Source organism: Myotis nattereri (assembly GCF_964212035.1).
Source record: "Myotis nattereri genome assembly, chromosome: 9".
Lineage (NCBI taxonomy): Eukaryota > Metazoa > Chordata > Mammalia > Chiroptera > Vespertilionidae > Myotis > Myotis nattereri.
In genome coordinates this window covers 14,651,929-14,674,937 of record NC_138084.1, presented here as the reverse complement: position 1 = coordinate 14,674,937, position 23,009 = coordinate 14,651,929, and the positions used below count along the sequence as shown (strand labels likewise).

The 23,009-nt window shown below is 38.4% G+C and overlaps 1 protein-coding gene across 1 annotated transcript in view; it reads right to left on the bottom strand.

The window, feature by feature from the left end:
* HSD17B12 (hydroxysteroid 17-beta dehydrogenase 12) overlaps positions 1–23,009 on the bottom strand; it is a 128,009-nt gene that overhangs the window by 25,842 nt on the left and 79,158 nt on the right. Inside the window, exon 4 of the mRNA XM_081098846.1 lies at positions 14,241–14,348. Coding sequence (XP_080954972.1) covers positions 14,241–14,348 — 108 coding nt within the window. The remainder of the gene's footprint in view (positions 1–14,240; positions 14,349–23,009) is intronic.

The following is a 23,009-nucleotide window of genomic DNA, read 5'->3' as shown; positions in this document are numbered from 1 at the left end:
AGTTTCCTTAGCCCTGGAAAGACAAAGACAAACCCAGAATAAGGAGTATTTACAGGAATCATACAAATATCTTAGAATTTATTTTAACCAAATAAATAGTGAAATGGATTATCTATCTATCTGTATTTAATCATCACAACAACTACATTACCTCCCTTGTACATATTAGAAAACTGAAGTTCACAGCAGTTAAATTACTCACCCAAGATCAAAGAGAAGGAATTCAAACTCAGGAAATTTAACTTCAGAGGCTAGGGCTAGGCCCTTAACCACTACATTAAAACCATCATATGCCTTCATCCAGTCTCAGTTCAGAAAAAAAATCAGTAATAATTGGAGAATAAACAAATCTGATAGCGATGTTTAAGAAAACTGTGAAGTATTAAAAGAAATGTTTCAGTAGCAAAATAGATAATGAAGTTATGATTGGTCTGCTAAAGCTCATAAGGAATTGTGCCTGATAAACCCGATAATAGTAATAGTAACTTTTTCAATAGACTAACAAAATTAGTAGCTCAAAGGAACTCAATAAGGGTTCTATATTTAGCAGTAAGCCAGTCACTTGAGGCTGTGAGTCTCAAGATTTTACTTGCACAATTTGGTCAGCATGGCCTGAATAAGCTCGCTGAAACCTGTCTGAAAATCTGAAAGCAAAGGATAATGACAATGTAAACTGTATTTAATTAGGATTCTTGCCCATCTGAATAGGCATAGTACCTACACATAATTAATAACAGCAAGTCTAAATCCATTTTTATTTTATTCAATAGGTTCTCTACCCACCAGGGGTTCTGGGATTCAATTCTATAAAAGAGCTGTTAAAATTAAGCCCAAACTAGTTGAAGGTGAGACTTTATACTCACTGGACTTTGCTTTAACCATCTTCGGAATTAGAAAGGATGAATAACTTATTTACAGCATGACTAAGAGAAACAGCAACACCCAAAATATCTCTTAAAATGCTCCACATAAAATAGTCTTTACAAAGTCAGTTTAAGACAACAGAATCCTGGCCCTAGCCCATGGGAACATTAATGCTCTACTTCAGAATACTGAAGAAAAGTGAGTAGTATAATTATAAATCATTTAAGACCCAGATTGGGGTTTTTTTAAAAGTCTAGGATTTTGCAAGCAGCACAGTTGACTTTGCAATCTTTGCGACATGTACTACAAGTACGGAGTCCAGCTAAGGAAGCGCACAAATAAATAACTAAGCCAGTGGGAAGTGTTATTCTGGTTAAGGTTACACTAATGATAGAAAGTCTTCAGATACATCTCTGCTAACTGAGCAAAGGAAAGCTATCAAAACTTTCTACTCAAACAATGAAAACCTGAACATCTACTTAACACAGCTCTAAAAGAAAACCCAGTCAACATGGAGAACTTCTGCCCAAATAAATAAACAGTATCATGCATAAGGGCTACACTTTCACAACTAAAAATACACACAGAAAAAAAAAGATAAAGTGGGAACAGATCTTTCAGAACACTGAGCCATATTTTATGAGGGGACGAACCTGCCAATGTCAGATTGGCAACAGGTCCCTAGCAGCAATTTTCAACTGGTGTGCTGAAAGAATTTTTAAAACATGCAATACCTGACTATTTAGTAAGTGGCACTGGCCTCTTTTCCCTTAAATTGTCAAAAAAAGAAAAAAAAAACCAAAAACATAAAAAATGGCCCTGGTCAGTTCTTCCCATGGACCAGACCAAAGCATCAAGGGTTCAATTTCTGGTCAAGGGCACGCACTTGCATTGCAGGCTCCAGTCAGGACACCTGCACAAAGCAACCAATCAATTCTCTCACGTTGGTATTTCTTTCTCTCTCTCTCTCTCTCTCTCTCTCTCTCTCTCTCTCTCTCTCTCCACCACCCCTTCCACTATCTCTAAAAATCAGTGGGGAATGGAGGGGGGTAAAATATCCTCGGTGAGGATTAACAACAACAACAACAAAGTGATAACAGCCAGCACAACAATAGATGTCTGGTGTGAATGAATAAAAATTATACCTATTTTTGTTCGGTCAGCAAAAAATATATTCTTGGTGTGCCGCAGAATTTTAGTTAATTTGTGTGCCATGGGGTGAAAAGGTTGAAAATCGCTGTTCCATACTAGAGATTAGGGCTCTTAAATCCCTTTATGCTTTATTGGTTGCACTCTTTGCTGGTGAGATATATGCCTCCCACCTTCTCTCCAAAGAGGCTGTAACCACTTCAGAGTGCTATTATTTAAGAGTATAGAGGAAAACCATCTGTTGCTCTCAAATAGTTATTTCCATAAACCGCACAATTGTGCAAATCTCTTGGAAAAGGCAAACCAATAGCAATTTTATTTTGTGACATTAGGTGGCAGCAATAACCCAATGGCAGGAGGAAAGCTTTCAGGGAACTGGAAAAGAAAGAAAACAGGCTTAGGGTAGGAGTCAGTGATGGAAATATTTCCATGATAATTTAATTTGATTAAGAATGGGTGCATGCGATGTCATTTTAAATACTACAGGATTCATTAGAGGATTCACCAAACTAAACAATGCCAAGTTATTCCTACATTATTCAGATAGTTGAAAACCTTTCTAAAGGAAGCATTTTATGTCTTTTTTTCTTAATCCTCACCCAAGTATATTTTTTCCATTGATTTCTAGAGACAGTGGAAGGGAGGGAGGAGGGGGAGAGAGAAACATCGGCATGAGAGAGATACATGGATTGGATGCCTCCCCTACATGCCCCTTTGGGGGCTGGGGAATCTGAAACCAAGGAAAGTGCCCTTGACCTGGAATCAAACCTGAGACCCTTCAGTCCACAGACCAACACTCTAACCACAGAGAAAACCAGCCAGGGCAATGGAAGCATTTTAAATTGGCATTAAATAGCTGTTCATTAGTGAGGTGTTTTGTGTGTTTTTTAATCCTACAAGTGAAGCATCAGAGAGAGATTTTTTAAAAATTGTAAGCGACCCACAAAACCCTTTTACTAGTGTAACACGTCATGTCTTTCAGAAAACAAAGGATGTCTGTACTCTGAGAATTCCAACCACTACTCCAACGATCATCACAGGACCATGAGCAGATACAGCATCTATCACATCGGTTTCTCACTGGAGTTGCAATACTGAGAAGAGCTCAGTAGAACAGAGGAGACAGAGAACAGAGGTGAAGACAGGCCACGAACAAGGACGAGGTGAGTGGTCAGAGGAGGTGGCAGGTTCTCCACGACCCCCTCCACAACTCTCAAAAACACCACTAGATAAGAACTGTATTTTAAAGACGCAGAAAATCCACAGAGTAACTCTGAATGTTGTATAAATACCCTAAATCAGTGGTCCTCAACCTTGGCTGCACATTAGAATCACCTGGGAATCTTTTTAAAATCCTGATTTCTGGGCCCCATCCTCCGGAAATTCTGTTTCTTTGTTATGGGGTGGGGCCACAACATGAGTAATAAAGAAACAGAATTTCCGGAGGATGGGGCCCGGAAATCAGGATTTTAAAAAGATTCCCAGGAGATTCTAATGTGCAGCCAAGGTTGGGAACCACTGCTCTAAATGCTATCATGATGCGGTTTAAAAATTACTTCCACATCTCATACCTAAAAAGAAAAGAAAGCATACACAAGATTTCTGTTTCTTCTAAATTCATTTGCTGCTGCTTCTGACCTACTGGATGTTAGAATCCTTTATCAACACCGGCTGCTACAGAGATAATGACGTCATTAGAAAATTAGATTTTCAGTAACTGGGTTGGGTATGAGGGAGGAGCAAACAATATAAACTAGACAATAAAAATCCATTTGAACAAACACAATAATAACAGATATGAATATATACACACATCACTTTCAAGCTGCTGCTTTTTCTACATTAATCAGAGAAATAAATTAAGGTGATTTAGAAACATTGCCTAATGGTTGGGCTTTCCAATATATATCAAATAAAGCAAAGTACTCTATTTCCTTCTCATCATATCAAAGTGGAAAACATTTAGTCTACATTTCAGTTATATTTGTAGTTATATATACTCATTCAGCTCAAATGAAAGATTAGAGAAATGAAAAACCTATTAGAGTTCATTAATGAAAATGGATTAGAAAAAGGTGCCGCCACTTCATTATATTTCAAAATTAACCAAAAATTTAAAATGTAGGCACCAGTAATAGTGTATGTACCCAACGTGGGGGGAACCTCTCCTGTCTTAAGCTTTTGAACTAAAAAGGTATGGATCTCGGAGTCCAATACACCCAGGTTTTAGTCCTGATTTTACTACTAACAGCTCCTAACAAGAGGCAAGTGATTTTACCCCAATAAACCTGTTTCCTCATTCTCTCTCTCTCTCTCCTCTCTCTCTCTCTCTCTGTCTCTCTCTCTCTCTCTCTCTCTCTCTGTAGAGAATTCAACAATAACATGCAAAAATACTGAAGCCAATCCTGAAACATATTAGTATGTTAGTAAACAGAGGAAGAGTTGCTGTTATTTTGCATGGCCATGTAGTTGTACAAGTGTTACTGAACTCCTATTTCATGCCCTATTCCAGGTGCTGGGGAGGCAGCAGGACGGCCAAGGTCGCTGCTTTGACTATAGCACCTGCATCCTTCTGAAAGAGTTCTGGGCAATGGTTCATCAGAAGAAATGTTTACACTGATTATATTTGTCCTAATTGCTTCTCTGCCATCTTTCACTCAAAGAGAACTAGTCTTCCAGTCTACAGAGTGTGGAAAGTGATGCAAAGAAAATTCCTTTTTTGCCTTATTTAACATATTGCGGGAGCTAGCACATGTTCATACTCTGGCAGATGATATTTGAAACACCATGTAAAACATTTTGCAAACTTCACAGTTTTCATACACTTGTGAGTAGCAATTTCTAAATAAAAGAGTTTACAAGGCTTTAAATTTGCAGTTCCTTTAATCAGAAATTGGAAAATTAAGATTGAGTCAGAAGCAACATGACAGAATGTTTCATTTCCACTGTTTAATTATAAATCGCTATGTGATCCTCATGACAACACTCAGTAAGATTTGCCATCCATAAACTTAGAAGACAGGATGAGGAAAGGATAACATGAGGTTGGTAGTTAAAAGAGAAGCACCTATCAATTTCATGAATGAGGGTTCTATTTACATTTCTGAAATCACAGCTAATTATCCAGTTTTAAGTTAAAGATTCTGCTCTAATTGATACCATTAGTGGGTTTCTAGTAAGAGGAAATACATTTGAATTCTAAGTCTTATTCTCCCTTTAGAAATCCAATCTCATTCAATACATCCAATGGAACTATACTTAGTCTGATAATGTTGCTGATGACTCTCCTAGTATTAAAATTAAAAATTCCATGTACCTCTTCTGTTTGCCATGATTGGCTATACCAGGTTGCTGCCTCATTCAATAAATACAAAGGAGGGCATTTAGGCCAGTGATTCAGTCATCTACTTGAATCTCCCACTTGGATTTCTCAAAGCCCTCTTAAGTTTAGTGTATCCCACAGTGAAATCATTATTTTTCTCTAAAGAATTTGCTCCTGATCCAGGGTTTTCTGTTGTAGAGAAATAGCACCCAGTTGCTTAAGTCAGAACCTGGAAGTTGCTAATTACTAATTGTATAATCCCAGATAATGCATTTAAATTCTGTAAGTCTATTTCTTGTCCGTAAAAATGGCCACAGAAATATTAATACCTACCTCATAGGATTGTTGAGGACTAAATGAGATTCATTAGCATGGTATCTGGCATATTTTAGAAAAAGCTTAATGAATGTTGGTAATAATAAGTAACTATTATTGCTATTCTTCACTCCTGTCAGACAAGACCTCTGAAGAATACCTTCATCAGATCCTGGTTCTGTTTCTGTTTCTTTTTTTTTAAGATAATTAAATTTTGATTTAATAAGGGAGAGCACTTTACACACTATTGATACTTAGACTGAAACAGTAATACCTTATTTTTCATAATAATTTAAGTTCAAATATCTTGTACATTTTGTTTTAAATTTTTTATTAAGGTATTACATATGTGGCCTTATCCCCCCATTGTATCCTCCCCGCCCCCCTTCCTCTCCCCTGCTCAAGCCCTCACCCCCTGGTGCCTGTGTCCATTGATTATGCTTATATGCATGCATACAAGTCCTTTGGTTGATCTCTCCCCCTTGCCCCCACCCTCCCTCTACCTTCCCTCTGAGGTTTGAGCATCTGATCAATGCTTCTCAGTCTCTGGATCTGTTTTTGTTCATCAGTTTATGTTCATTGTAATCCACAAATGACTGATATCATGTGATATTTATCTTTCTCTGACTGGCTTACTTCGCTTAGCATAATGCTCTCTAGCTCCATCCATGCTGTTGCAAATGTAAGAGCTCCTTCTTTTTTACAGCAGCGTAGTATTACATTGTGTAGATGTACCACAGTTTTTTAATCCACCCATCTGCTGATGGGCACTTAGGCTGTTTCCAAATCTTAGCTATTGTAAATTGTGCTGCTATGAACATACAGGTGCATATATCCTTTCTGATTGGTGTTTCTGATTTCTTGGGATATAGTCCTAGAAGTGGGATTACTGGATCAAATGGGAGTTCCATTTTTAATTTTTGAGGAAACTCCATACTGTTCTCCACAGTGGCTGCACCAGTCTGCATTCCCACCAGCAGTGTATGAGAGTTCCTTTCTCCACATCCTCGCCAGCACTTGTCGTTTGTTGATTTGTTGATGATAGCCATTCTGACAGATGTGAGATGGTATCTCATTGCTGTTTTTTGATTTGTATCTCTCAGATGATTAGTGACTTTGAGCATGTTTTCAAATGTCTCTTGGCCTTCCTTATGTCCTCTTTCGAAATGTATCTATTTAGGTCCGTTGCCCATTTTTGATTGGGTTGTTTATCTTCCTTTTGTTAAGTTGTATGAGTTCCCTGTAAATGTTGGAGATTAAACCCTTATCGGAGATATCATTGGCAAATATGTTCTCCCATGCAGTGGGCTTTCTTGTTGTTTTCTGGTTCTGTTTCTACTTCCTAAACATCTCTCCAGTCATCCGACTCCCATTGCCATCATCCTAATATGAAACCATCATTATATTATGTTTCACTGCTGAAATAGACATACTGGTCTCCTTTTATCAATTCTTGTCTGCTTCAACTTGGGAGTCAGAATGATCTCTCTAAAATTCTATTATGATGTCAATTTACTGCTTAAAGCTCTACAGTGTCTACACTGTCCTTCCAATAAAGTCCAAAAGCTAATAAACCTGGTTTTCTAAGCCTATTTGTGATCTGGTCCTGCTTCATCTCCAGACTCAAGCCACTTCCTCTGCAATCTATGCTCTAGATCTATAGGTCCTCTACCAGTTCCCCCAACTTCCCAAGCACATTTTCCTTAGGGCTCTGTACTTTCTGTTTTCTACCCAGAAACCCTTCCCACAGCTCTCCTTCCAGGGTTAATCAGCCTTCAGGTCTCAACTTAAACATTACTTTCTCAGAGAGAACATCTTAAACACCCTTAGCTTTCTCAGTAACATACTCTTTCATGACATGCAACACACTCCCAATTACTTGTTCAACGGCTGACTTCTATGAAAGCAGGAACAATATCAGTTTTATTTACTGCTCTATCTCTGAAATTTTACTTGTTGATACTCTGGTTTCTCTACAAATCTGTCACCTTTTACTTGTTGAATGAATCAGTATATGATTGAATGAATCAATCAACAAATAGGAAAGGAGAGCTGCTGTATCACAATTTTTTTGGTCTTTGTCAGATCCCTAGGTTAGATGTTCTAAACCTTTGGAATTTCCAGGGTAACAGGATTGTCTTTGTTATTCCTGGTGGGCCTGTGGATCACAACAGAGTTTATACTACCAAGATGATTCAGAATGAGGAATGGTCACGGTGAAGAACAACTGTGTAACTAGAGGGTTGGTTGGGGCTCTGAGCCAGCCCAATCTCTGGAAAAGGGAGCAGGGCTGCAAAATGAGTTCAGTCACTGGAGAAATGAGTCATGCCTACAGAATGAAAGCCAACAGAGACTCTGGACACTGAAGCTCAGAGAGCTGTCTGGTTGGTGAACAATCAGTGTGAGGGGAGTGTGATGAGTCCTCACTCTACAAGGAGAGGACCAGTAGCTCTGTGTTCCAAACCCTCTCAGACCTTGCCCCATGTGACTCTTCATTGGACTGGTCTTGATTTGCATCCTTCATATGAAAGCTGTTTTCTTAAGCTCTGTAAGAAGTTCCAGTAAATATTAAACCTGAATTTGTAATCAGTTGGTCAGAAGTGCAGTGTTTGGCCTGGGGAGCTCCAAATTTGTAGGTAGTATCAGAAGTAAGGGCAGTATTGTTGGGAATTGTGCCCCTGAACTTACGGAGTCTACACTAACTCTGGGTGGTCAGGGTCAGAATTTGATTACATTACAAAAGCGAAGTTTTAGAAGTGTCCCAAACCTCTAGAAAGCACAAAAAATCATATCCCAGTATAATAGAGATACTCCACGGTCTCAGGAAACGAGCATCCTATCATGCTCCTGTAATCCTTTCCTCTGTAACTAGGCTAATAGCCTCTGCCCTTCTGGGGCCTGAGCCATTTTATGCCTGGGGTACAGGGAAGGAAAAAAGAAAAAGAGAGTGGATGGAGGAGATTACTTCCAAAAGTATGAAGTTTATCTTTGCTGTTCTCTTAACTAATTATTTTTTCCCCTTCTATTTTCCTCCCCTCAAGGATCTCACTGATCACTAACCTACCCCTATAATCTTCTCCTTAAGCCTCTTCTTTTCTATTTCAAAATAATTTTTCCATGTATTTCACTTACTAAGATAGTCATTTCCTCAAGGTGACTGATCCAGCAAGTAGACAGGTAATAAACTGAATGTACTAATCCCAATCTACATATAGAAAAGCCTAAGCGACCGTTATGACAGGACGACTAGCCGGTAGCTATGATATGCACTGACCACCAGGGGGCACATGCTCAACACAGGAGCAGCCCCCTGATAGTCAGTGCGCTTCCACAGCCAGCCAACCTCCCGCGGTCCCTCCCCCCAGCCGGCTGGCCCGATCGGCCCTGATCACCGGCCAGGCCAAGGGACCCACCCGTGCACGAATCTGTGCACCAGGCCTCTAGTAAGATATAAATGAAGATGACATTGGTTCTTTCAGAGCTACTTACATTTCAAAAGGCAATTTAAAACTAATTTCTCATTAGTAAAGTTCTGAGAATGGCAAGAAGATAACCTGCAGCTCTGCATAGTTCTAAACCCTCTGTAACTTCCCTCATCAATCGAGGCTGGGAAGCTGCAAACTTCCTGGTATGCACATATCCTTCCTTGGGGGAACGTAGAGACAGTTTCCTCAACCTGTGTCTCCCTCTCCTTGGCCTACATCGATTTCTTCTCCCTTTGATACTTTAGGGACTGAACTCTAAGAAAGCCATCCCAATTAATTACCTGGGAATTTGCCATTTGTAAGCTAACTGGTCCTTTCCCCCAAGTAGCTAATAATACCCTTGGGTCTTTTGTTAAGAAGCTTTGGAAACTTAAGTATAAACAGATACATAATCCTTTCTTTCCTTTTGTTAATAGCTCCCTTGCCCCACACTTCCTCCTATAAAAACCTTCCATTTTGTACAACACTCAGAATGCCCTTCTAGTTGCTAGATGGGATGCTGCCCAAATCATGAATCCCTTAATAGGGCCAATTAGAGCTTCACATTTACTTGGTTTAATTTTGTTTTTTAACATTAATAAATAGGCCTAAATACACTCAGCCAGCACCAGCATGGCATCACAAGTCCCGCTGTCTGCACCATGGACTCTCTGGTTTCTATAACTTATATAAACAATGGCAGTATGGGATGCAGAAGACCTTCACAGCATTTGGTGTGGAAATTCTTGGTCTAGGTAGGATGCATTAAAAGTTGGAATAAAAGCTATGATTGATTTACTTATTAAATGAATCACAAACTAAGTAACTATATTTTTCCAGGAAGACCCTTCTATTTTTAATTCTAAAATAAAGAATGCCACTTTTTTAAAAGTTAAAAACTCATAGCAGTGTAATTTGAAATAAGTATTATCTGTGGCATACTTGAAATCCAAGGCTACTCCGTTGGCCTTGGTAAATTATGCCTCCCACGATACATTGTGCAAAGTCCTCCAAACCAATTTGGAGCACACATGAGAGTCTCTTGAGGAATCAAGTAAGCATTAGAGCAGTCCCATTTTGTTAACCAATTGTTTGCTTACTCAAAGCAATATTGATGTCATTTTCTCTGAATAGTTGAAATTTTTTAATCTTTCTCAACTCTGTGTTTCCTGGCATTTGCCCGAGAGAAGACAGCAGATGCTTACTTATTTTACATAACAGCGTTAAGAATCCAACTCCTCAACCTTATGCATTTAGAGTCTTATCAAGTTACTGTGACCTTTCAGTATGAATTCACACAATTTGTGGCTGTTTTCCTTCCACTTATCTTATTGAAAACTTAATGTTTCTCTCATGACAAAGGGCTTTAGCATTTTCCTTGGTAGTTCAGGAAATATTAATTTTCTTTATTAAGCACTGACTATACTTTGGTAGTTAATGTTATTCAAACAAATGGAGTGTACTGTGGTGATTTATTTTTCTTTTTATCATTACTGGTTTTGTTAATAATCAGTAGGAAAAAATTCCTTCCTGTAACTTAATATGAATTGCTAGATCTTACCAGAAATCAATTCCCTAAAATAAGGGAATATTAGACAGGGGAGATTGACATTAAGCAGATGAAGTAGGAAAATAAGATTATTTCCCCCTCACTGGACAGAGGTGGGGGCATGTATGATCTGGATGGGGATGAGAGAGGGAAGAAAGAAGGTGAAGGAACTACAGACCCGGTAATCACAAGAAAAAGAAAACATAAACACTGTACCGCCCCTAAGTTCTGTACCCACGCTATAAGAGTTGAAATATGACCTAGCAATAAGATAAAATTAGCTCATAAAGGTGTCTTTATAATTCTCTCAAAAATCTTGACAAACTAAAATTATAATGCAATGTACATAAGTATAAGGTCTCTGCTAACAACTGTCAATAATAATTATGCAAAGCTTATGATTAAGGAGACAGGTGTGGTAGAGGAGGAAGAAAATTAAATGGATAGCCAGTTAATAAGATAATGTATTCAAAAGTGCTGCTATAAACTTTAAAGGATTATGTAAATATTACCTATAATTATTTTTATTATTAATCTGTAACCAAGTAGAAGTCAAAAATAATGTTGTATGTCTCAATAAGTATTCAATCAGAATTATTTAATTATAGTGTAACTTTAAAGTGTTATCTTTCCCATTAGAACATTATACTACAATAATATCAGGCACTTTCTTGTTCACTGTTGGGTCTCTAGTTCATTGATGAATGAATGAATGAATGAATGAATGAATGAAGGTATAATATGAACTGCTATTGCAATTTACTAAGGAGCTGGACTACAGAAACAATGGTTCCATTAGCATATGTGGCCTAGAAAAACATCAGTCCATATGTCTACATATCAATGTTTATGTACTGACACAAGTCCTAGGATTCTAGAAGTGGGGAAAACATGCTTCAGAATCACATGCCCTGTATTCCCATCCTTAACAGATCTGTCTGTTGTGCCTAAACTCATACTGTAGACTTTCTATATATCGAGTCAGGAAAGAACAGATGAAGAACGCCTTTTTTGACCCTGCAGTCCGACAGCAACCAGATGCCCAACTTTTACATCTTCAAGGGCATCGGCTCTAAGTATTTTTTTAAAATATATTTTAGTGATTTTTTACAGCGAGGAAGGGAGAGGGATAGAGAGTTAGAAACATCGATGAGAGAGGAACATCAATCAGCTGCCTCCTGCACACCCCCCACTGGGAATATGCCCACAACCAAGGTACATGCAATTGACTGGAATTGAACCCAGGACCCTTTGGTCCACAGGCCGACGCTCTATCCACTGAGCCAAACTGGTCAGGGCGGCTCTAAGTATTTATAGTTCAAAATTACCCAGTGAAAAGCAGCTAAAATGTATGTAAAGCTAAGAACAATTGTGATTAACAAAACTACTTCTGAAAGAAATTTTTTTTCTCCAAGAACACAAGTTGAAGGTGTGTCTCCGCTCATTAGAGCTCCTCAATCCATGTCTCTGCCTAAGCCAGCCTTCATTCTTCAGAGCATGCCTAGTTTGAAATGGATTATGATGGACTATGGCAGTATCTATCCTAATTAATAAGTCATAGCTGCTACTGATTTGGAAGTTTAAAAAAGTGAAGAATTTTACAGATGTTAGTGGTGCTGCAGGTGTTCCAGATCTAAGCTGAGAAAAGAAGAATTATGAAAGACTCCAGGCAACATTATAAGTATTGACACAAGAAGAACGTTTAGACAGAAGGCAAAAACTAGACCTGTGTCTTCACTCATATTTTGCTACTGGCTCTCCTATAAGTGAGGCAGTAGCAGTGTGGGTAGGTGTGATATGGACCATGCAGGAGCTGAAAAAGATGGCATGGCTAAGCCAGGGTTAAGGCACTGTGTAGGGTTATATATGTTTAACTTGTTTTTAAATTGCATTACCAAGAAATTATATGAAGAACCATTCTTTTATAGTATGAGGAAAGGTGAGGTTGTGAATAAAGAAATGTTAGAAAACTTTTTTAAAGCTTTCTCTTTGTTTCTTCTCCTTTTATAGTCCAACTAGAGGCCTGGTGCATGAAAATTCATGCACTGGAGTGGGGTCCCTCAGCCCGGCCTGCCCCTCTCACAGTCTGGGAGCCCTCAGGGGTGGGAGGCGACCCGGCGATCAGGGGAAGGCGATGCCCCCATCACACCTCTGCTGCTGCCACTGCAGACAGTTCAAGCCTCAGCCAGCCCTGGACAGCTGGAGGGCTAAAAGGACTGGGGGACTCTGGAGGCAGGCGCCCTGGCGGGGCTGAGGGGATTGGGCGCCGCCATCTTGTGGCTGTAGGTGCTGCCGTCTTTGAGGGCGGGGCAGTAATTAGCATATTCCCTCCTTATTGGCTATGGGTGCTGCCATCTTTGAGGACGTGGCAGTCAATTAGCATATTCCCTCCTAATTGGCTGTGGGTGCTGATATCTCTGAGGGCGGGGCAGTCAATTAGCATATTCCCTTCTTATTGGCTGTGGGCGCTGCCATCTTTGTGATGGTGTGAGGGTCAATTAGCATATTCCCACTTTATTAGATAGGATAAAGAAGACGATGGCAATTCCCAGGTTCACACCAATTTAGGCAGGGAGATAAGAAGGTTCAGCAGAGGAAAGTTTTTCTGAACTACATACCCTGTTTCTTCACAGAAATGGCTCAAAGAATTTTGGATAACTTTTCAAAGCCCGTTTTCTTTCCTTAAAAGCTGGCGAATATTTTTCATAATAAAGTACAATACTTCCATATCTCAAAAAATCATGTTTTTTGTTAATAAGAGCAAGATGTGACAAAAGAGAGCAGCAGACTTAGATTTAAAAAAAAAAAAAAAAAGAGGGGGCTAAATGCCAGTTGTGTCACTCAGTCTTTATGTGGCCTTAGGCAAGACCCTAAGCACTCTTAGCCACATCTTCAACAGGGGTGATGTCTCCCCCAAGGGGACAAAAATTGGTTGGGGCCCAGCCAGCATGGCAATGTGGTTAAGCACTGACCTATGAACCAGGGGGTCATGGTTTGATTACCAGTCGGGGCACATACCTGGGTTGCAGGCTTGATCCCTACCTAGTAGGGGGTGTTCAGGAGGCAGGAGATCAATAATTCTCTTTCATCATTGATGTGTTTTTCTCTCTCTCCCACTCTCCCTTCCTCTCTAAATAAAAATATTTTAAAAAATTGGTTTGGGGCTAAAGAGCATAAGATCTTATTCTTTATATGTGTAAAACAAAAATATACATACATAAATGAGAAATGCTTTTCTAAGCCTTCATTTCTCAACTATAAAAATGGGTAAGCATCCTTCACCTTACAGGATTACTATGATACAAATATAAATATATACAGAGAATGAGAGACTGGAAATAAAGCAAGCAGAGAAAACAACCAAATGAAGAATAGTCATTAAAATATAACTAAAAATACAAAGATTCAAGTAAATATAGATTGATATAATCTAATAATCAATTGTATTAATAAGATAATTTTTGACTCACTAGTTTTATCAACTGAGCACCTAACCTCCAAAAAGAAAACATATAATCATAGTAAAAATCAAACAATAAATGCAAAAACAATATATAAATGTGGCAAAGATACAAACCTAAAACACCAATTTTAAGGCCTGCCAAGCTTGTTTTAATTTTATCATATATATCTTCGGATGCAAAGTCAGCAGCAATCGTCTTTGTTTCCACTTTGAATTTTTCTCCTGGGGAGAAAACACAAATGGGGAGAGAATTAATATATGGCAATTAAGCACTTATGCCATTGTCCTTCCAAACTCTTTTTACCCCCTAATTTGATATAAAATTTAGACCAGGATAATTTTAGGCAACCATGAGACAATCTAAGACATGATATAAAGACAACACAATAATTCCACAATAAAATTCTAGTGTTGTCACAGAGTTGGAGGGATGTTCCTTAATCAGTTCTCTTTCCAAAAATCAATGACTACTTTTTAAACCCTTAGGTACAAATAATAAAACATGATTCACATCATAATGTTATATACTCTTTAAATATCACTGGCTTTGTGATTTTAATTGCAAACTGATGCTTCATTATCTCAGGAAGAAGTCTTTCTGCTGTAATGTATTTTAAAGTGTGATATGTTAAAACAAAAGTTCATCTTATTAAAATGAAAATAAAAGTAATAGGATTCTATTGGCATTTAAAAGCTTGGTTAATAGTTAATAGTCACTACATTTAAAAATCCACACAAAACAGTAACAGAGCTACAAAGTGACACAAGGAAGACTTCACAAGACCATGAAGTTCCAAACAGAGCTCATGGAAATAACAGATTGCGAAATAAGACCCTGGGAAAACAGGACTCATCTGATGTAACCATAATGTTTACACCTGCCTGCACTAGTGAGTCCTCTTGAAAAGATAGCATAGACTGTGAGGTCACCCAGACATGGGTACCAATTTCATTTCCACACTTACTTGCTAAATGACTTTGACATCCCTTGTCTCTGTGTGAGGCTCAAGTGTTATCTACTGGCATACAGGAGGCAATCCATAAAAGTTGGTCTCCCCTTTCTCTCCTCAAGTAATCCCACACACATATCACTCAGTGAAGTTCAGTGGACTAAGAAAGCTTATCTTTGGAAACTGATGAGAATTCATTTAAAAATCCAGTTTCTAAACGAAATGATTCTCCATTCGCACACAGGCAAATTAGCGCATCACAGAGTATGCAGCACTAACCCAGGAAGCTTCCACTCCTGACCTAAAGGATTTATGTCTAAAACTAAAGAGCCTGTTCACAAGAGATGTGGTTCTTGGTTAGACTCAGTGAAAAGTATTGACCCCAGGTAGGAATCCATGAATAAACCGGAGGGTATTAACTGTATGGCAAATATCTTGTCTGCTGTGAAAGGCATACTTACTATTCCACATAAGTGAGTTACTATATGTGCTCATGTAATGGAGAGCCAGATAGACACAGAGCTGTCATTTCATATAGCTGATCCAACATGTCTCACTATAAATGGTTCGCAGAATTTACCACAAGTAAATAAAAGATCTTTTATTAGAGGCACCAATTCATAAGGGAGGGTGGGGAGGAGGACAAAATCAGGAAGCTGAAGAATACCTTTTATTAACTATAAAATAGGAGAAATTTATCTCTTTATTTTGAGAAAACCAAAGTATGTTGCCATACTAGCACCATATACTGACATTTAGGAAAATTTCTCTCTAGTAATAAAAGCCACTTCACAACCCCTTAATCAAATTTATTTTTTCCAAGTCTCATAGGATGTACTTATGTTGCAGCCTGGTATAGATATGCTGCTAAAAAAAAAAAAAAAAAAAATCAGAGACACTTTTGGAAAAAAACGTTATTTAATAAGAACCCTAAAGTAAACTCTTTCTTTGTGTTCACATTAGAATAAGCAAAATGGCTTCTGATGCAAGTTCTTCAAGATAAATAACATTTTGAACTTATACCTGGATTACTGTGAATCATATTCTAGTTAACAGTGCTGCTTTTCTCTTAACTTACCTTCACTGCCTCAGGCTTTCTCGTTTTTTAACGTAGGTCAGCTCATGACTCTTCTCTCCTCACAAACCTCCCAGAGTTCCATCTCACTCACAGTAAGGGCCAACGTCTTGGGCAACAACCTAATTCTCTCTGAACTTATCTCCACCTACTTCTCCCCCAGCTGCTCCCAGTTCCAGCACAGAGGCCCCGAGGAGTTCCTTAAACACACAGTGATCTCCAAATACACTCAATGCTTTTGCTCTTGCTGCTCCCTCTGCCTGGAATGTCTAGAAGTCGGACATCCCTCTCACTATCCGAGACCACTGGCTCCTAACCACTCGCCTGCCTGCCTGCCTCATCGCCCCTGCTTGCCAGTCTGCCTGATTGCCCCTAATTGCCTCTGCCTGCCTGCCTGATCGCCCCTAACCACTCTGCCTGCCTGCCTGATGCCCCTAACTGCTCATCTGCCTGTCTGATTGACCCTAGCCATCTCTGCCTTGGCCCCTGCCACTTTGGCTTCATCCAGAAGGACATCCGGAATGACATCTGGAAGGTCGTTTGCCGGTCTGGTCTAATTAGCATATTATACTTTTATTATTATAGACTTTTCTGTTCTTTCATAATACCCTAGCTTTAATTATTCTAGCTTTAAGATAAGTTTTAATATTTCTGACAATGCAAGTCTCTGTTATTATTACTCTTTTTCAAAAGTTTATTCGTTATCCTTACTTTTTTAGTCTCAGTTTTTATTGGGACTGCATGAAACATTTCAATTAAATTTATGGAGAACGACAATGTGGCATTCCTCCAGGCTCTCCATTTACTCAATGTCTCACAGAAATCATGTGGTTATAAATTCTTCAATAAATTAAAGAACTAAAGAATTCCACTATTAGAATACTACACATCATTATGCAAAGATACTCAATGCTGCTAATTATTCCTACTGATTTGAACCATTCAGTATTTGAAATTGGATGGGCTGGCATCCTGCTACTTACAGTTGTGGCCAAATACAATCATGCCCCCCTCCCATTCTGAGATGGTCTTGGCCCACTGTCTCTCAGCCTAGTGGCTGAAACCAAAAACTAAGAAGCAAAAACCCCCACAACTCTGATGATTGATATGAGATGTTCAAGGCAATCAACTTACTAGAAATGGAGGCAAAAATCAACTCTGGCTTAAATGGTAGAGAATGAAGCTAAGAAATAGCTGGGCTGATGATACCATTCATTCCCTTTTTATCTACTAGACCACTGAAAACCACATAACCACAATTGTGGAATTACAGAAAGCAAACATTATTCATTACTATAGAGCTATATGACAATGAAGGCCCTCACTCTCTCAAGCCACTCCATCACCTGCAAGAATGGGTGCCCCCCTCCTATAGACATATTGCTGATTTTTACTCAGAGGACCTGAATTAGGTCCAAGTCAAGCCTGGAATTGACAGAAAGGAACTGCACCCATACGTAGTCTCAAGATGCTGATAAAACACTTCTCAGTATTCAAACTAAGATATTTTTAGGTTCAAATCTAAAAAAGTCAGGAACACATTCCAAATAGCTTTATGTTTAACATATTTCTGGTCTGGTCATCATTATTTTCATTTTTCTCAACAAACTGCTATCGCTTAAATCTAAGCCTTTCTCTAAAAGACTGGAACAGAAGTGAGGACCATATACTGCCTTTCTCTAAGAATAATTTTATAGGCCTTAGAAAGACTTTCTTCATTTTCCCTTTTGATGTCTAGGGATATTAGGTCTGAGAATGCTAGAAAAGAGGTCTAATCTACATAAACCCATGCATTATTTACAATTTTTCTATTAATAAAAACCAACGATAATATATTAATTCATTTGTCCCTACATCTGCTCCAAATAAACTATTTGTTTTTCCCCCTAAATTTTAGGTACTATCCATTATGAAAGTTTGTCACATTTACCCTTCCCCATCTTTTCCGTATTAAAACTTTCATCATTTAAGATTCACATTGTGCCACCACCTCTGTGGACTGATTTTTTACAATTCCCATTTTCTCCAAGGTTAAGCTATTTACTCTGTTGGCTGTGTTCCTAGAGACAAAGCTTCCATATAACCTTATTAAATGCTTACCATACTCTATTATTCAAAGAGCCCTTATTTCCTAACAAGCATAGATCATTTTTTGTCATCTCTGTGTTCCCAGCACCTAGCACAATGCTTGGCATATATAACAGAGGTCGCTCAATGTTTGTTGATTGAGTAAATGCATCTAGGCCAAGACGACTGACTTATTAACATCATCTTCTCAATACTTCTTGAACTCTTCCCTATAGAAATAAAATTACATTGCTGGTAAGAGATGTCTATGTGAGATACAATATAACGTAAAGTACTTGCTATAAGCATGTTTAAGCATTAAGATAAATTGAGAACAACTCAGTTCTTCCATCTGTCCTACAAGGACACTATCATTCTCATAAAAATAGAAACATTTTATAATTATAAGAAACCTCAGAAACCATCCAGGAGCTTAACTCAGGGGCATGGAGATGTTGGTTAAAGGTATTTAAAGTATGGGTCCCTCTCTCTTTACCCTGTCCTGAAAAAAGATAATTAGGGAGAAAGGAGAGACTCTTGGAGAAATAGTCCTATATTCAATGCCTATCGATTGTATCTTCTTAAATCCAAATTCATTCAAATCAATTTATAACTATAAAAACATATTGCATGCTTTTAAAAACTCCATTTTTGTAGAAAATGTTTTCCAATAGTCAGAGATGTAAAAAGTACGAGTCTTTTGTACTTTCTCTAACTTTAAGGAGAAAACAAACAAAAATTCTCTTCACTTCCCTCTTTTTCTTATTTTCTTTATTTCAAAGAGGCTTTACCATCTCCCTCCACTCCCTACTCCTTGGGGTGAACGCCTCCCTTATGTAGCTCTGGAGGAAAGGTGACAGTGTTCTAGGAGGTAATAATTTATCTGACTCCATTTTTAAAGGTATATTTAATTATAAAGATCAGATACGCTAAACAAATAATGTTCCATTTCTTTTCTACATTGTCCTTGAAAATATATTAATAATTTTAATCTCAGGAAGAGACCCACTTTCAGTCAAATAAAAAAATTGATCATAGCATTATCAGGATTCCATCTCAAACCAAGGAGCTCTTTCTTTTAAGCCAGTGGTTCTCAACCTTCCTAATGCCTCGACCCTTTAATACAGTTCCTCATGTTGTGGTGACCCCCAATTTCATTGTTACAAACTGAACATAATTAAAGCATAGTGGTCAATCACAAAAACAATATGTAATTATATATGTGTTTTCCGATGGTCTTAGGCGACCCCTGTGAAAGGGTCATTCGACCCCCAAAGGGGTCGCGACCCACAGGTTGAGAACCGCTGTTTAAGCCAAGGTTATTATATTTTATTCATTACAACCTATTTAACTAGAACAACCATCTGTAATAAATAAAAACCTTATACCATGTGAATCTGTTCTACTGATAGGGCATGAATAGGAGCCACTTTTTGAAAGCCTCGAGTTCTACCCTTGGTTCAGACACTGTAGACCCTTGGACAAGGCACCTTTGAAGAAATTTTCAAGTAAGGATGTATATTTTCTACACTTTGGGGGGGGGGGGGGAGGCCTGCCAATGGAAACATCTGAATTTTATTTTTTGAGGTGAGAAAAATGCAGAAAACATTCCTCACATTACTATAGTTAAGATCCAATATGATTTTGCTAATACTATAGAAGCAGAGTGTTATGGACTGAACGTGTGTGTCTCCCTAAAATGTGTATGTTGAAGGCCTAACCCTCAATGTGATGGTATTTGGAGGTGCAGCCTTTGGGAGGTAATTAGGCTTAGATGAAGTCATGAAGGTGAAGCCCTCATGATGGAATTAGTGCCCTTATAATAAGAGGGAGTCAGAGAGAGCTCTCTGCCCACTCACATGCACCAAGGAAAGACCATGTGAGCAAATAGTGAGAAGGCAGCCATCTACAATCCAGAAAGTGGGCCTTCACCAGAAACGGAAACTGCCAGGACTTCCCAGTCTCCAAAAACATCTATAATCATAAAAGCATAATATGCTAATTAGACTAGATGTCCTCCCGGACGACCTTCTGGACAAAGCTTCAGTGGCGGGGGCTGAGGCAGAGGCAGCACAGATTTCATGCATCGGGCCTCTAGTGAGATGTCTGCTGGTGAGGATGCCCAGACTATGATATTTTGTTACTGCAGCTCAAGTTGACTAAGACGCAAAGCTTGTTTGAAAAACCATGGCATGAAGTTTGAAGCCCTGGACTTGAGTGCCAGCTCAATCACTTGTTGGTTGAGGGCTCTTCCTTCAAGTCTTTTAACCTTCAGGAATACTATTACTATAAGAAATAACACCCACCCTTCAGAGCTCTTATGAGGATTACATGTTATAGAACATGAGAATGTACTTTAAGAAACTGTAGAGTCGTATACAGACAGATGTTTTCTTATATCTGCCAATGTCTACAAAGATGAGTACATCACATATAGTTGCTTTTTCCCCTAAATAGCTCAGGCTATGGTAGGCATTATTTGTATCACTAAGTCTTTCCTCTTTGCATCAGATGCATATCTTTTTTCAAATAAAGATATGTACATCCAACTCTGCCTTTAAAAAAGTGATGTATTTATTTATTTATTTATTACGGCATCATCCATGGAATCAATGGTCATGATATACTACTTTTAGCCACACCTTTTGGTGAAGGAGTTATGTGTGAACCCAACTGTTGCTCTTAACAAATATGAACAAAGCATGCAAAGAGAAAGCAGCTCATTCCTGCAGAGTGGGATTTTAAATAAGAGGTGACATTTGCATTGAGTCCTTGAGGAACAATCAGCCTTGCAGAGAATGGGGAGTCTGGCAAAGGCAGAAAGTGGAGGAAAGGCGCAACATGTTGAAAGAATCCCTGTGGATAGAGTATGTGGTACACAGGGAGAAATAAGAAGAAAAAACTGTAGAAGCAAGCCGGTGGAGGTTGTGTGTGCCGAGATAACAAGCAGGGCCAGCTACATAATTGTGGGGCCTAGTGCAAAATAAAAAGGCAAGCCCCCTCTCCAAAAAGTATTAAGAATTTCAAGATGCTGACAGCAGAGCATTTAATCAAGTCCGGGCCCTTCTAAGCACAGGGCCCTGTAAATAAGCTTATACTTCATCCTGTGCGTTATAAGTACTTAGCAGAGGCGATTAAGCTAGGAAGTGACAAGGTCACACTTGCGAAATGCTAGTGGCAGAGGAGAGGGCACATGGCCTGTTATAAAAAGTGATGCGGGGCAGGGAGAGGGTATAACAGCTGCTGCATGAGCCCCACTAGAGAAGAGGCCCTAAGGGAGAGAGGCAACAGCAGGAGTGGGAGGCAGGCAGCTCAGAGACACTTCTCTGTTAGAGGCTGATGGATTTTCCCACTGATTAGATACACGGCTTTAGGGAGAGAAAAGATACAATGGTTTATCCATTTGCTTTAGAAATCTGGTTAATAAACCATCGTATCTCAGAGCTAAAACAGTCTTCATAGTTTCATGTATGAGGCAATATTCCTATGATTATGGCTTATATATTTTTATCATGTAAAATATGTCCCTGTTATTTTTTAGTAAAGCAAGTTTGTTTGTTTTTTCTTGAGGTAGCTTACTTCTTCTCTTTGTTGGTTGAAAAATGAAATTACTACCAATAAGACTTGGGCCAGAGTTGACCAATTTTCCATGCAGGATAACCATGAACTGAAATCAATTTGGAAAGCAAAAGAGATATTTTTGTAACCCTCCATAACATTCCTCCCTTCTTCTTTCAAAGAGAAAGATAGCTAAAATTAATTAGAAGTCAAATATCACACAGTACATTTCTTCTAAAAATGCTGATAGAGCTCCTTTTTAAAAATAACCTCCTTTAATTTTAACCTGTCACTTTGTTCTTATATGATTCTGTTCTGGTTTTGTGAAGAAAAGTATTCTTTTCAAGATCTTTGGTATTTAGAAAAAGGAAGCTTAATAGTTGCTTTTGTTTCTTTAAAAAACAAAACCCAACCAGAAACTTTTGAAAAAATTACCATAAAATTTTAAATATCAACTATTGAAATGAGTATTTACTTTACAGCAATTAACACTTTGAAGGTCAACATAGTTAAACAAAAAAAAAACCACCCCCTTTCATTTAAATTGTTCAAAGAGCATAGTTTTCACACATTAAACCAAAATAAAAGCAAAAATGCTTTATTTGGAGTCTCCTCCTGCTCTCTAAGAACTAAGGATAAGAACCTGACCCAAATTGTCACAATCTGGCCTGTCCTAAAGGACCCTGCTAAAATTTCACCAGTTGTCCCAACAATGTCCTTTACAGCAAAAAGGATCTAACTCAGAATCACCAGTCATAGTAGCTGCCATCTCTATTTAGCCTCTTCCAATCTGGAACAGTTTTTCAGACTTTTCTTCACCTGTATGACTTTGACACCTTGAAGATTACAGGCCAATTACTTTGTAGAATGTCCTCATGATTAGATTCAGGTTATGTATCCTTGGAGGGAATTGCACGGAAGTGAAGTGGTGTTTCTCATTGCATCCTATCAGATGGTACACAATTTCAAATGTCCCATTACTGATGATAACTTTGATTTCTTATTAAGGTGGTGTCTCCCAGGCTCCTCCACTGTGAAGTTACTATTTTTCCCTTTGTGATTAACAAGTATTTTGGAAGGCAGCTATACTCACCATTACACCAACACTGCACAGTTAACAAATATTTTAGTATTTTGTGGGGAGATATTTTAAGACTACATAAAATCCTCATCAAAATTTCTATTTATTATGCATGTATTTATCATTATTAGTATGAACTCATAGTTTCCTAT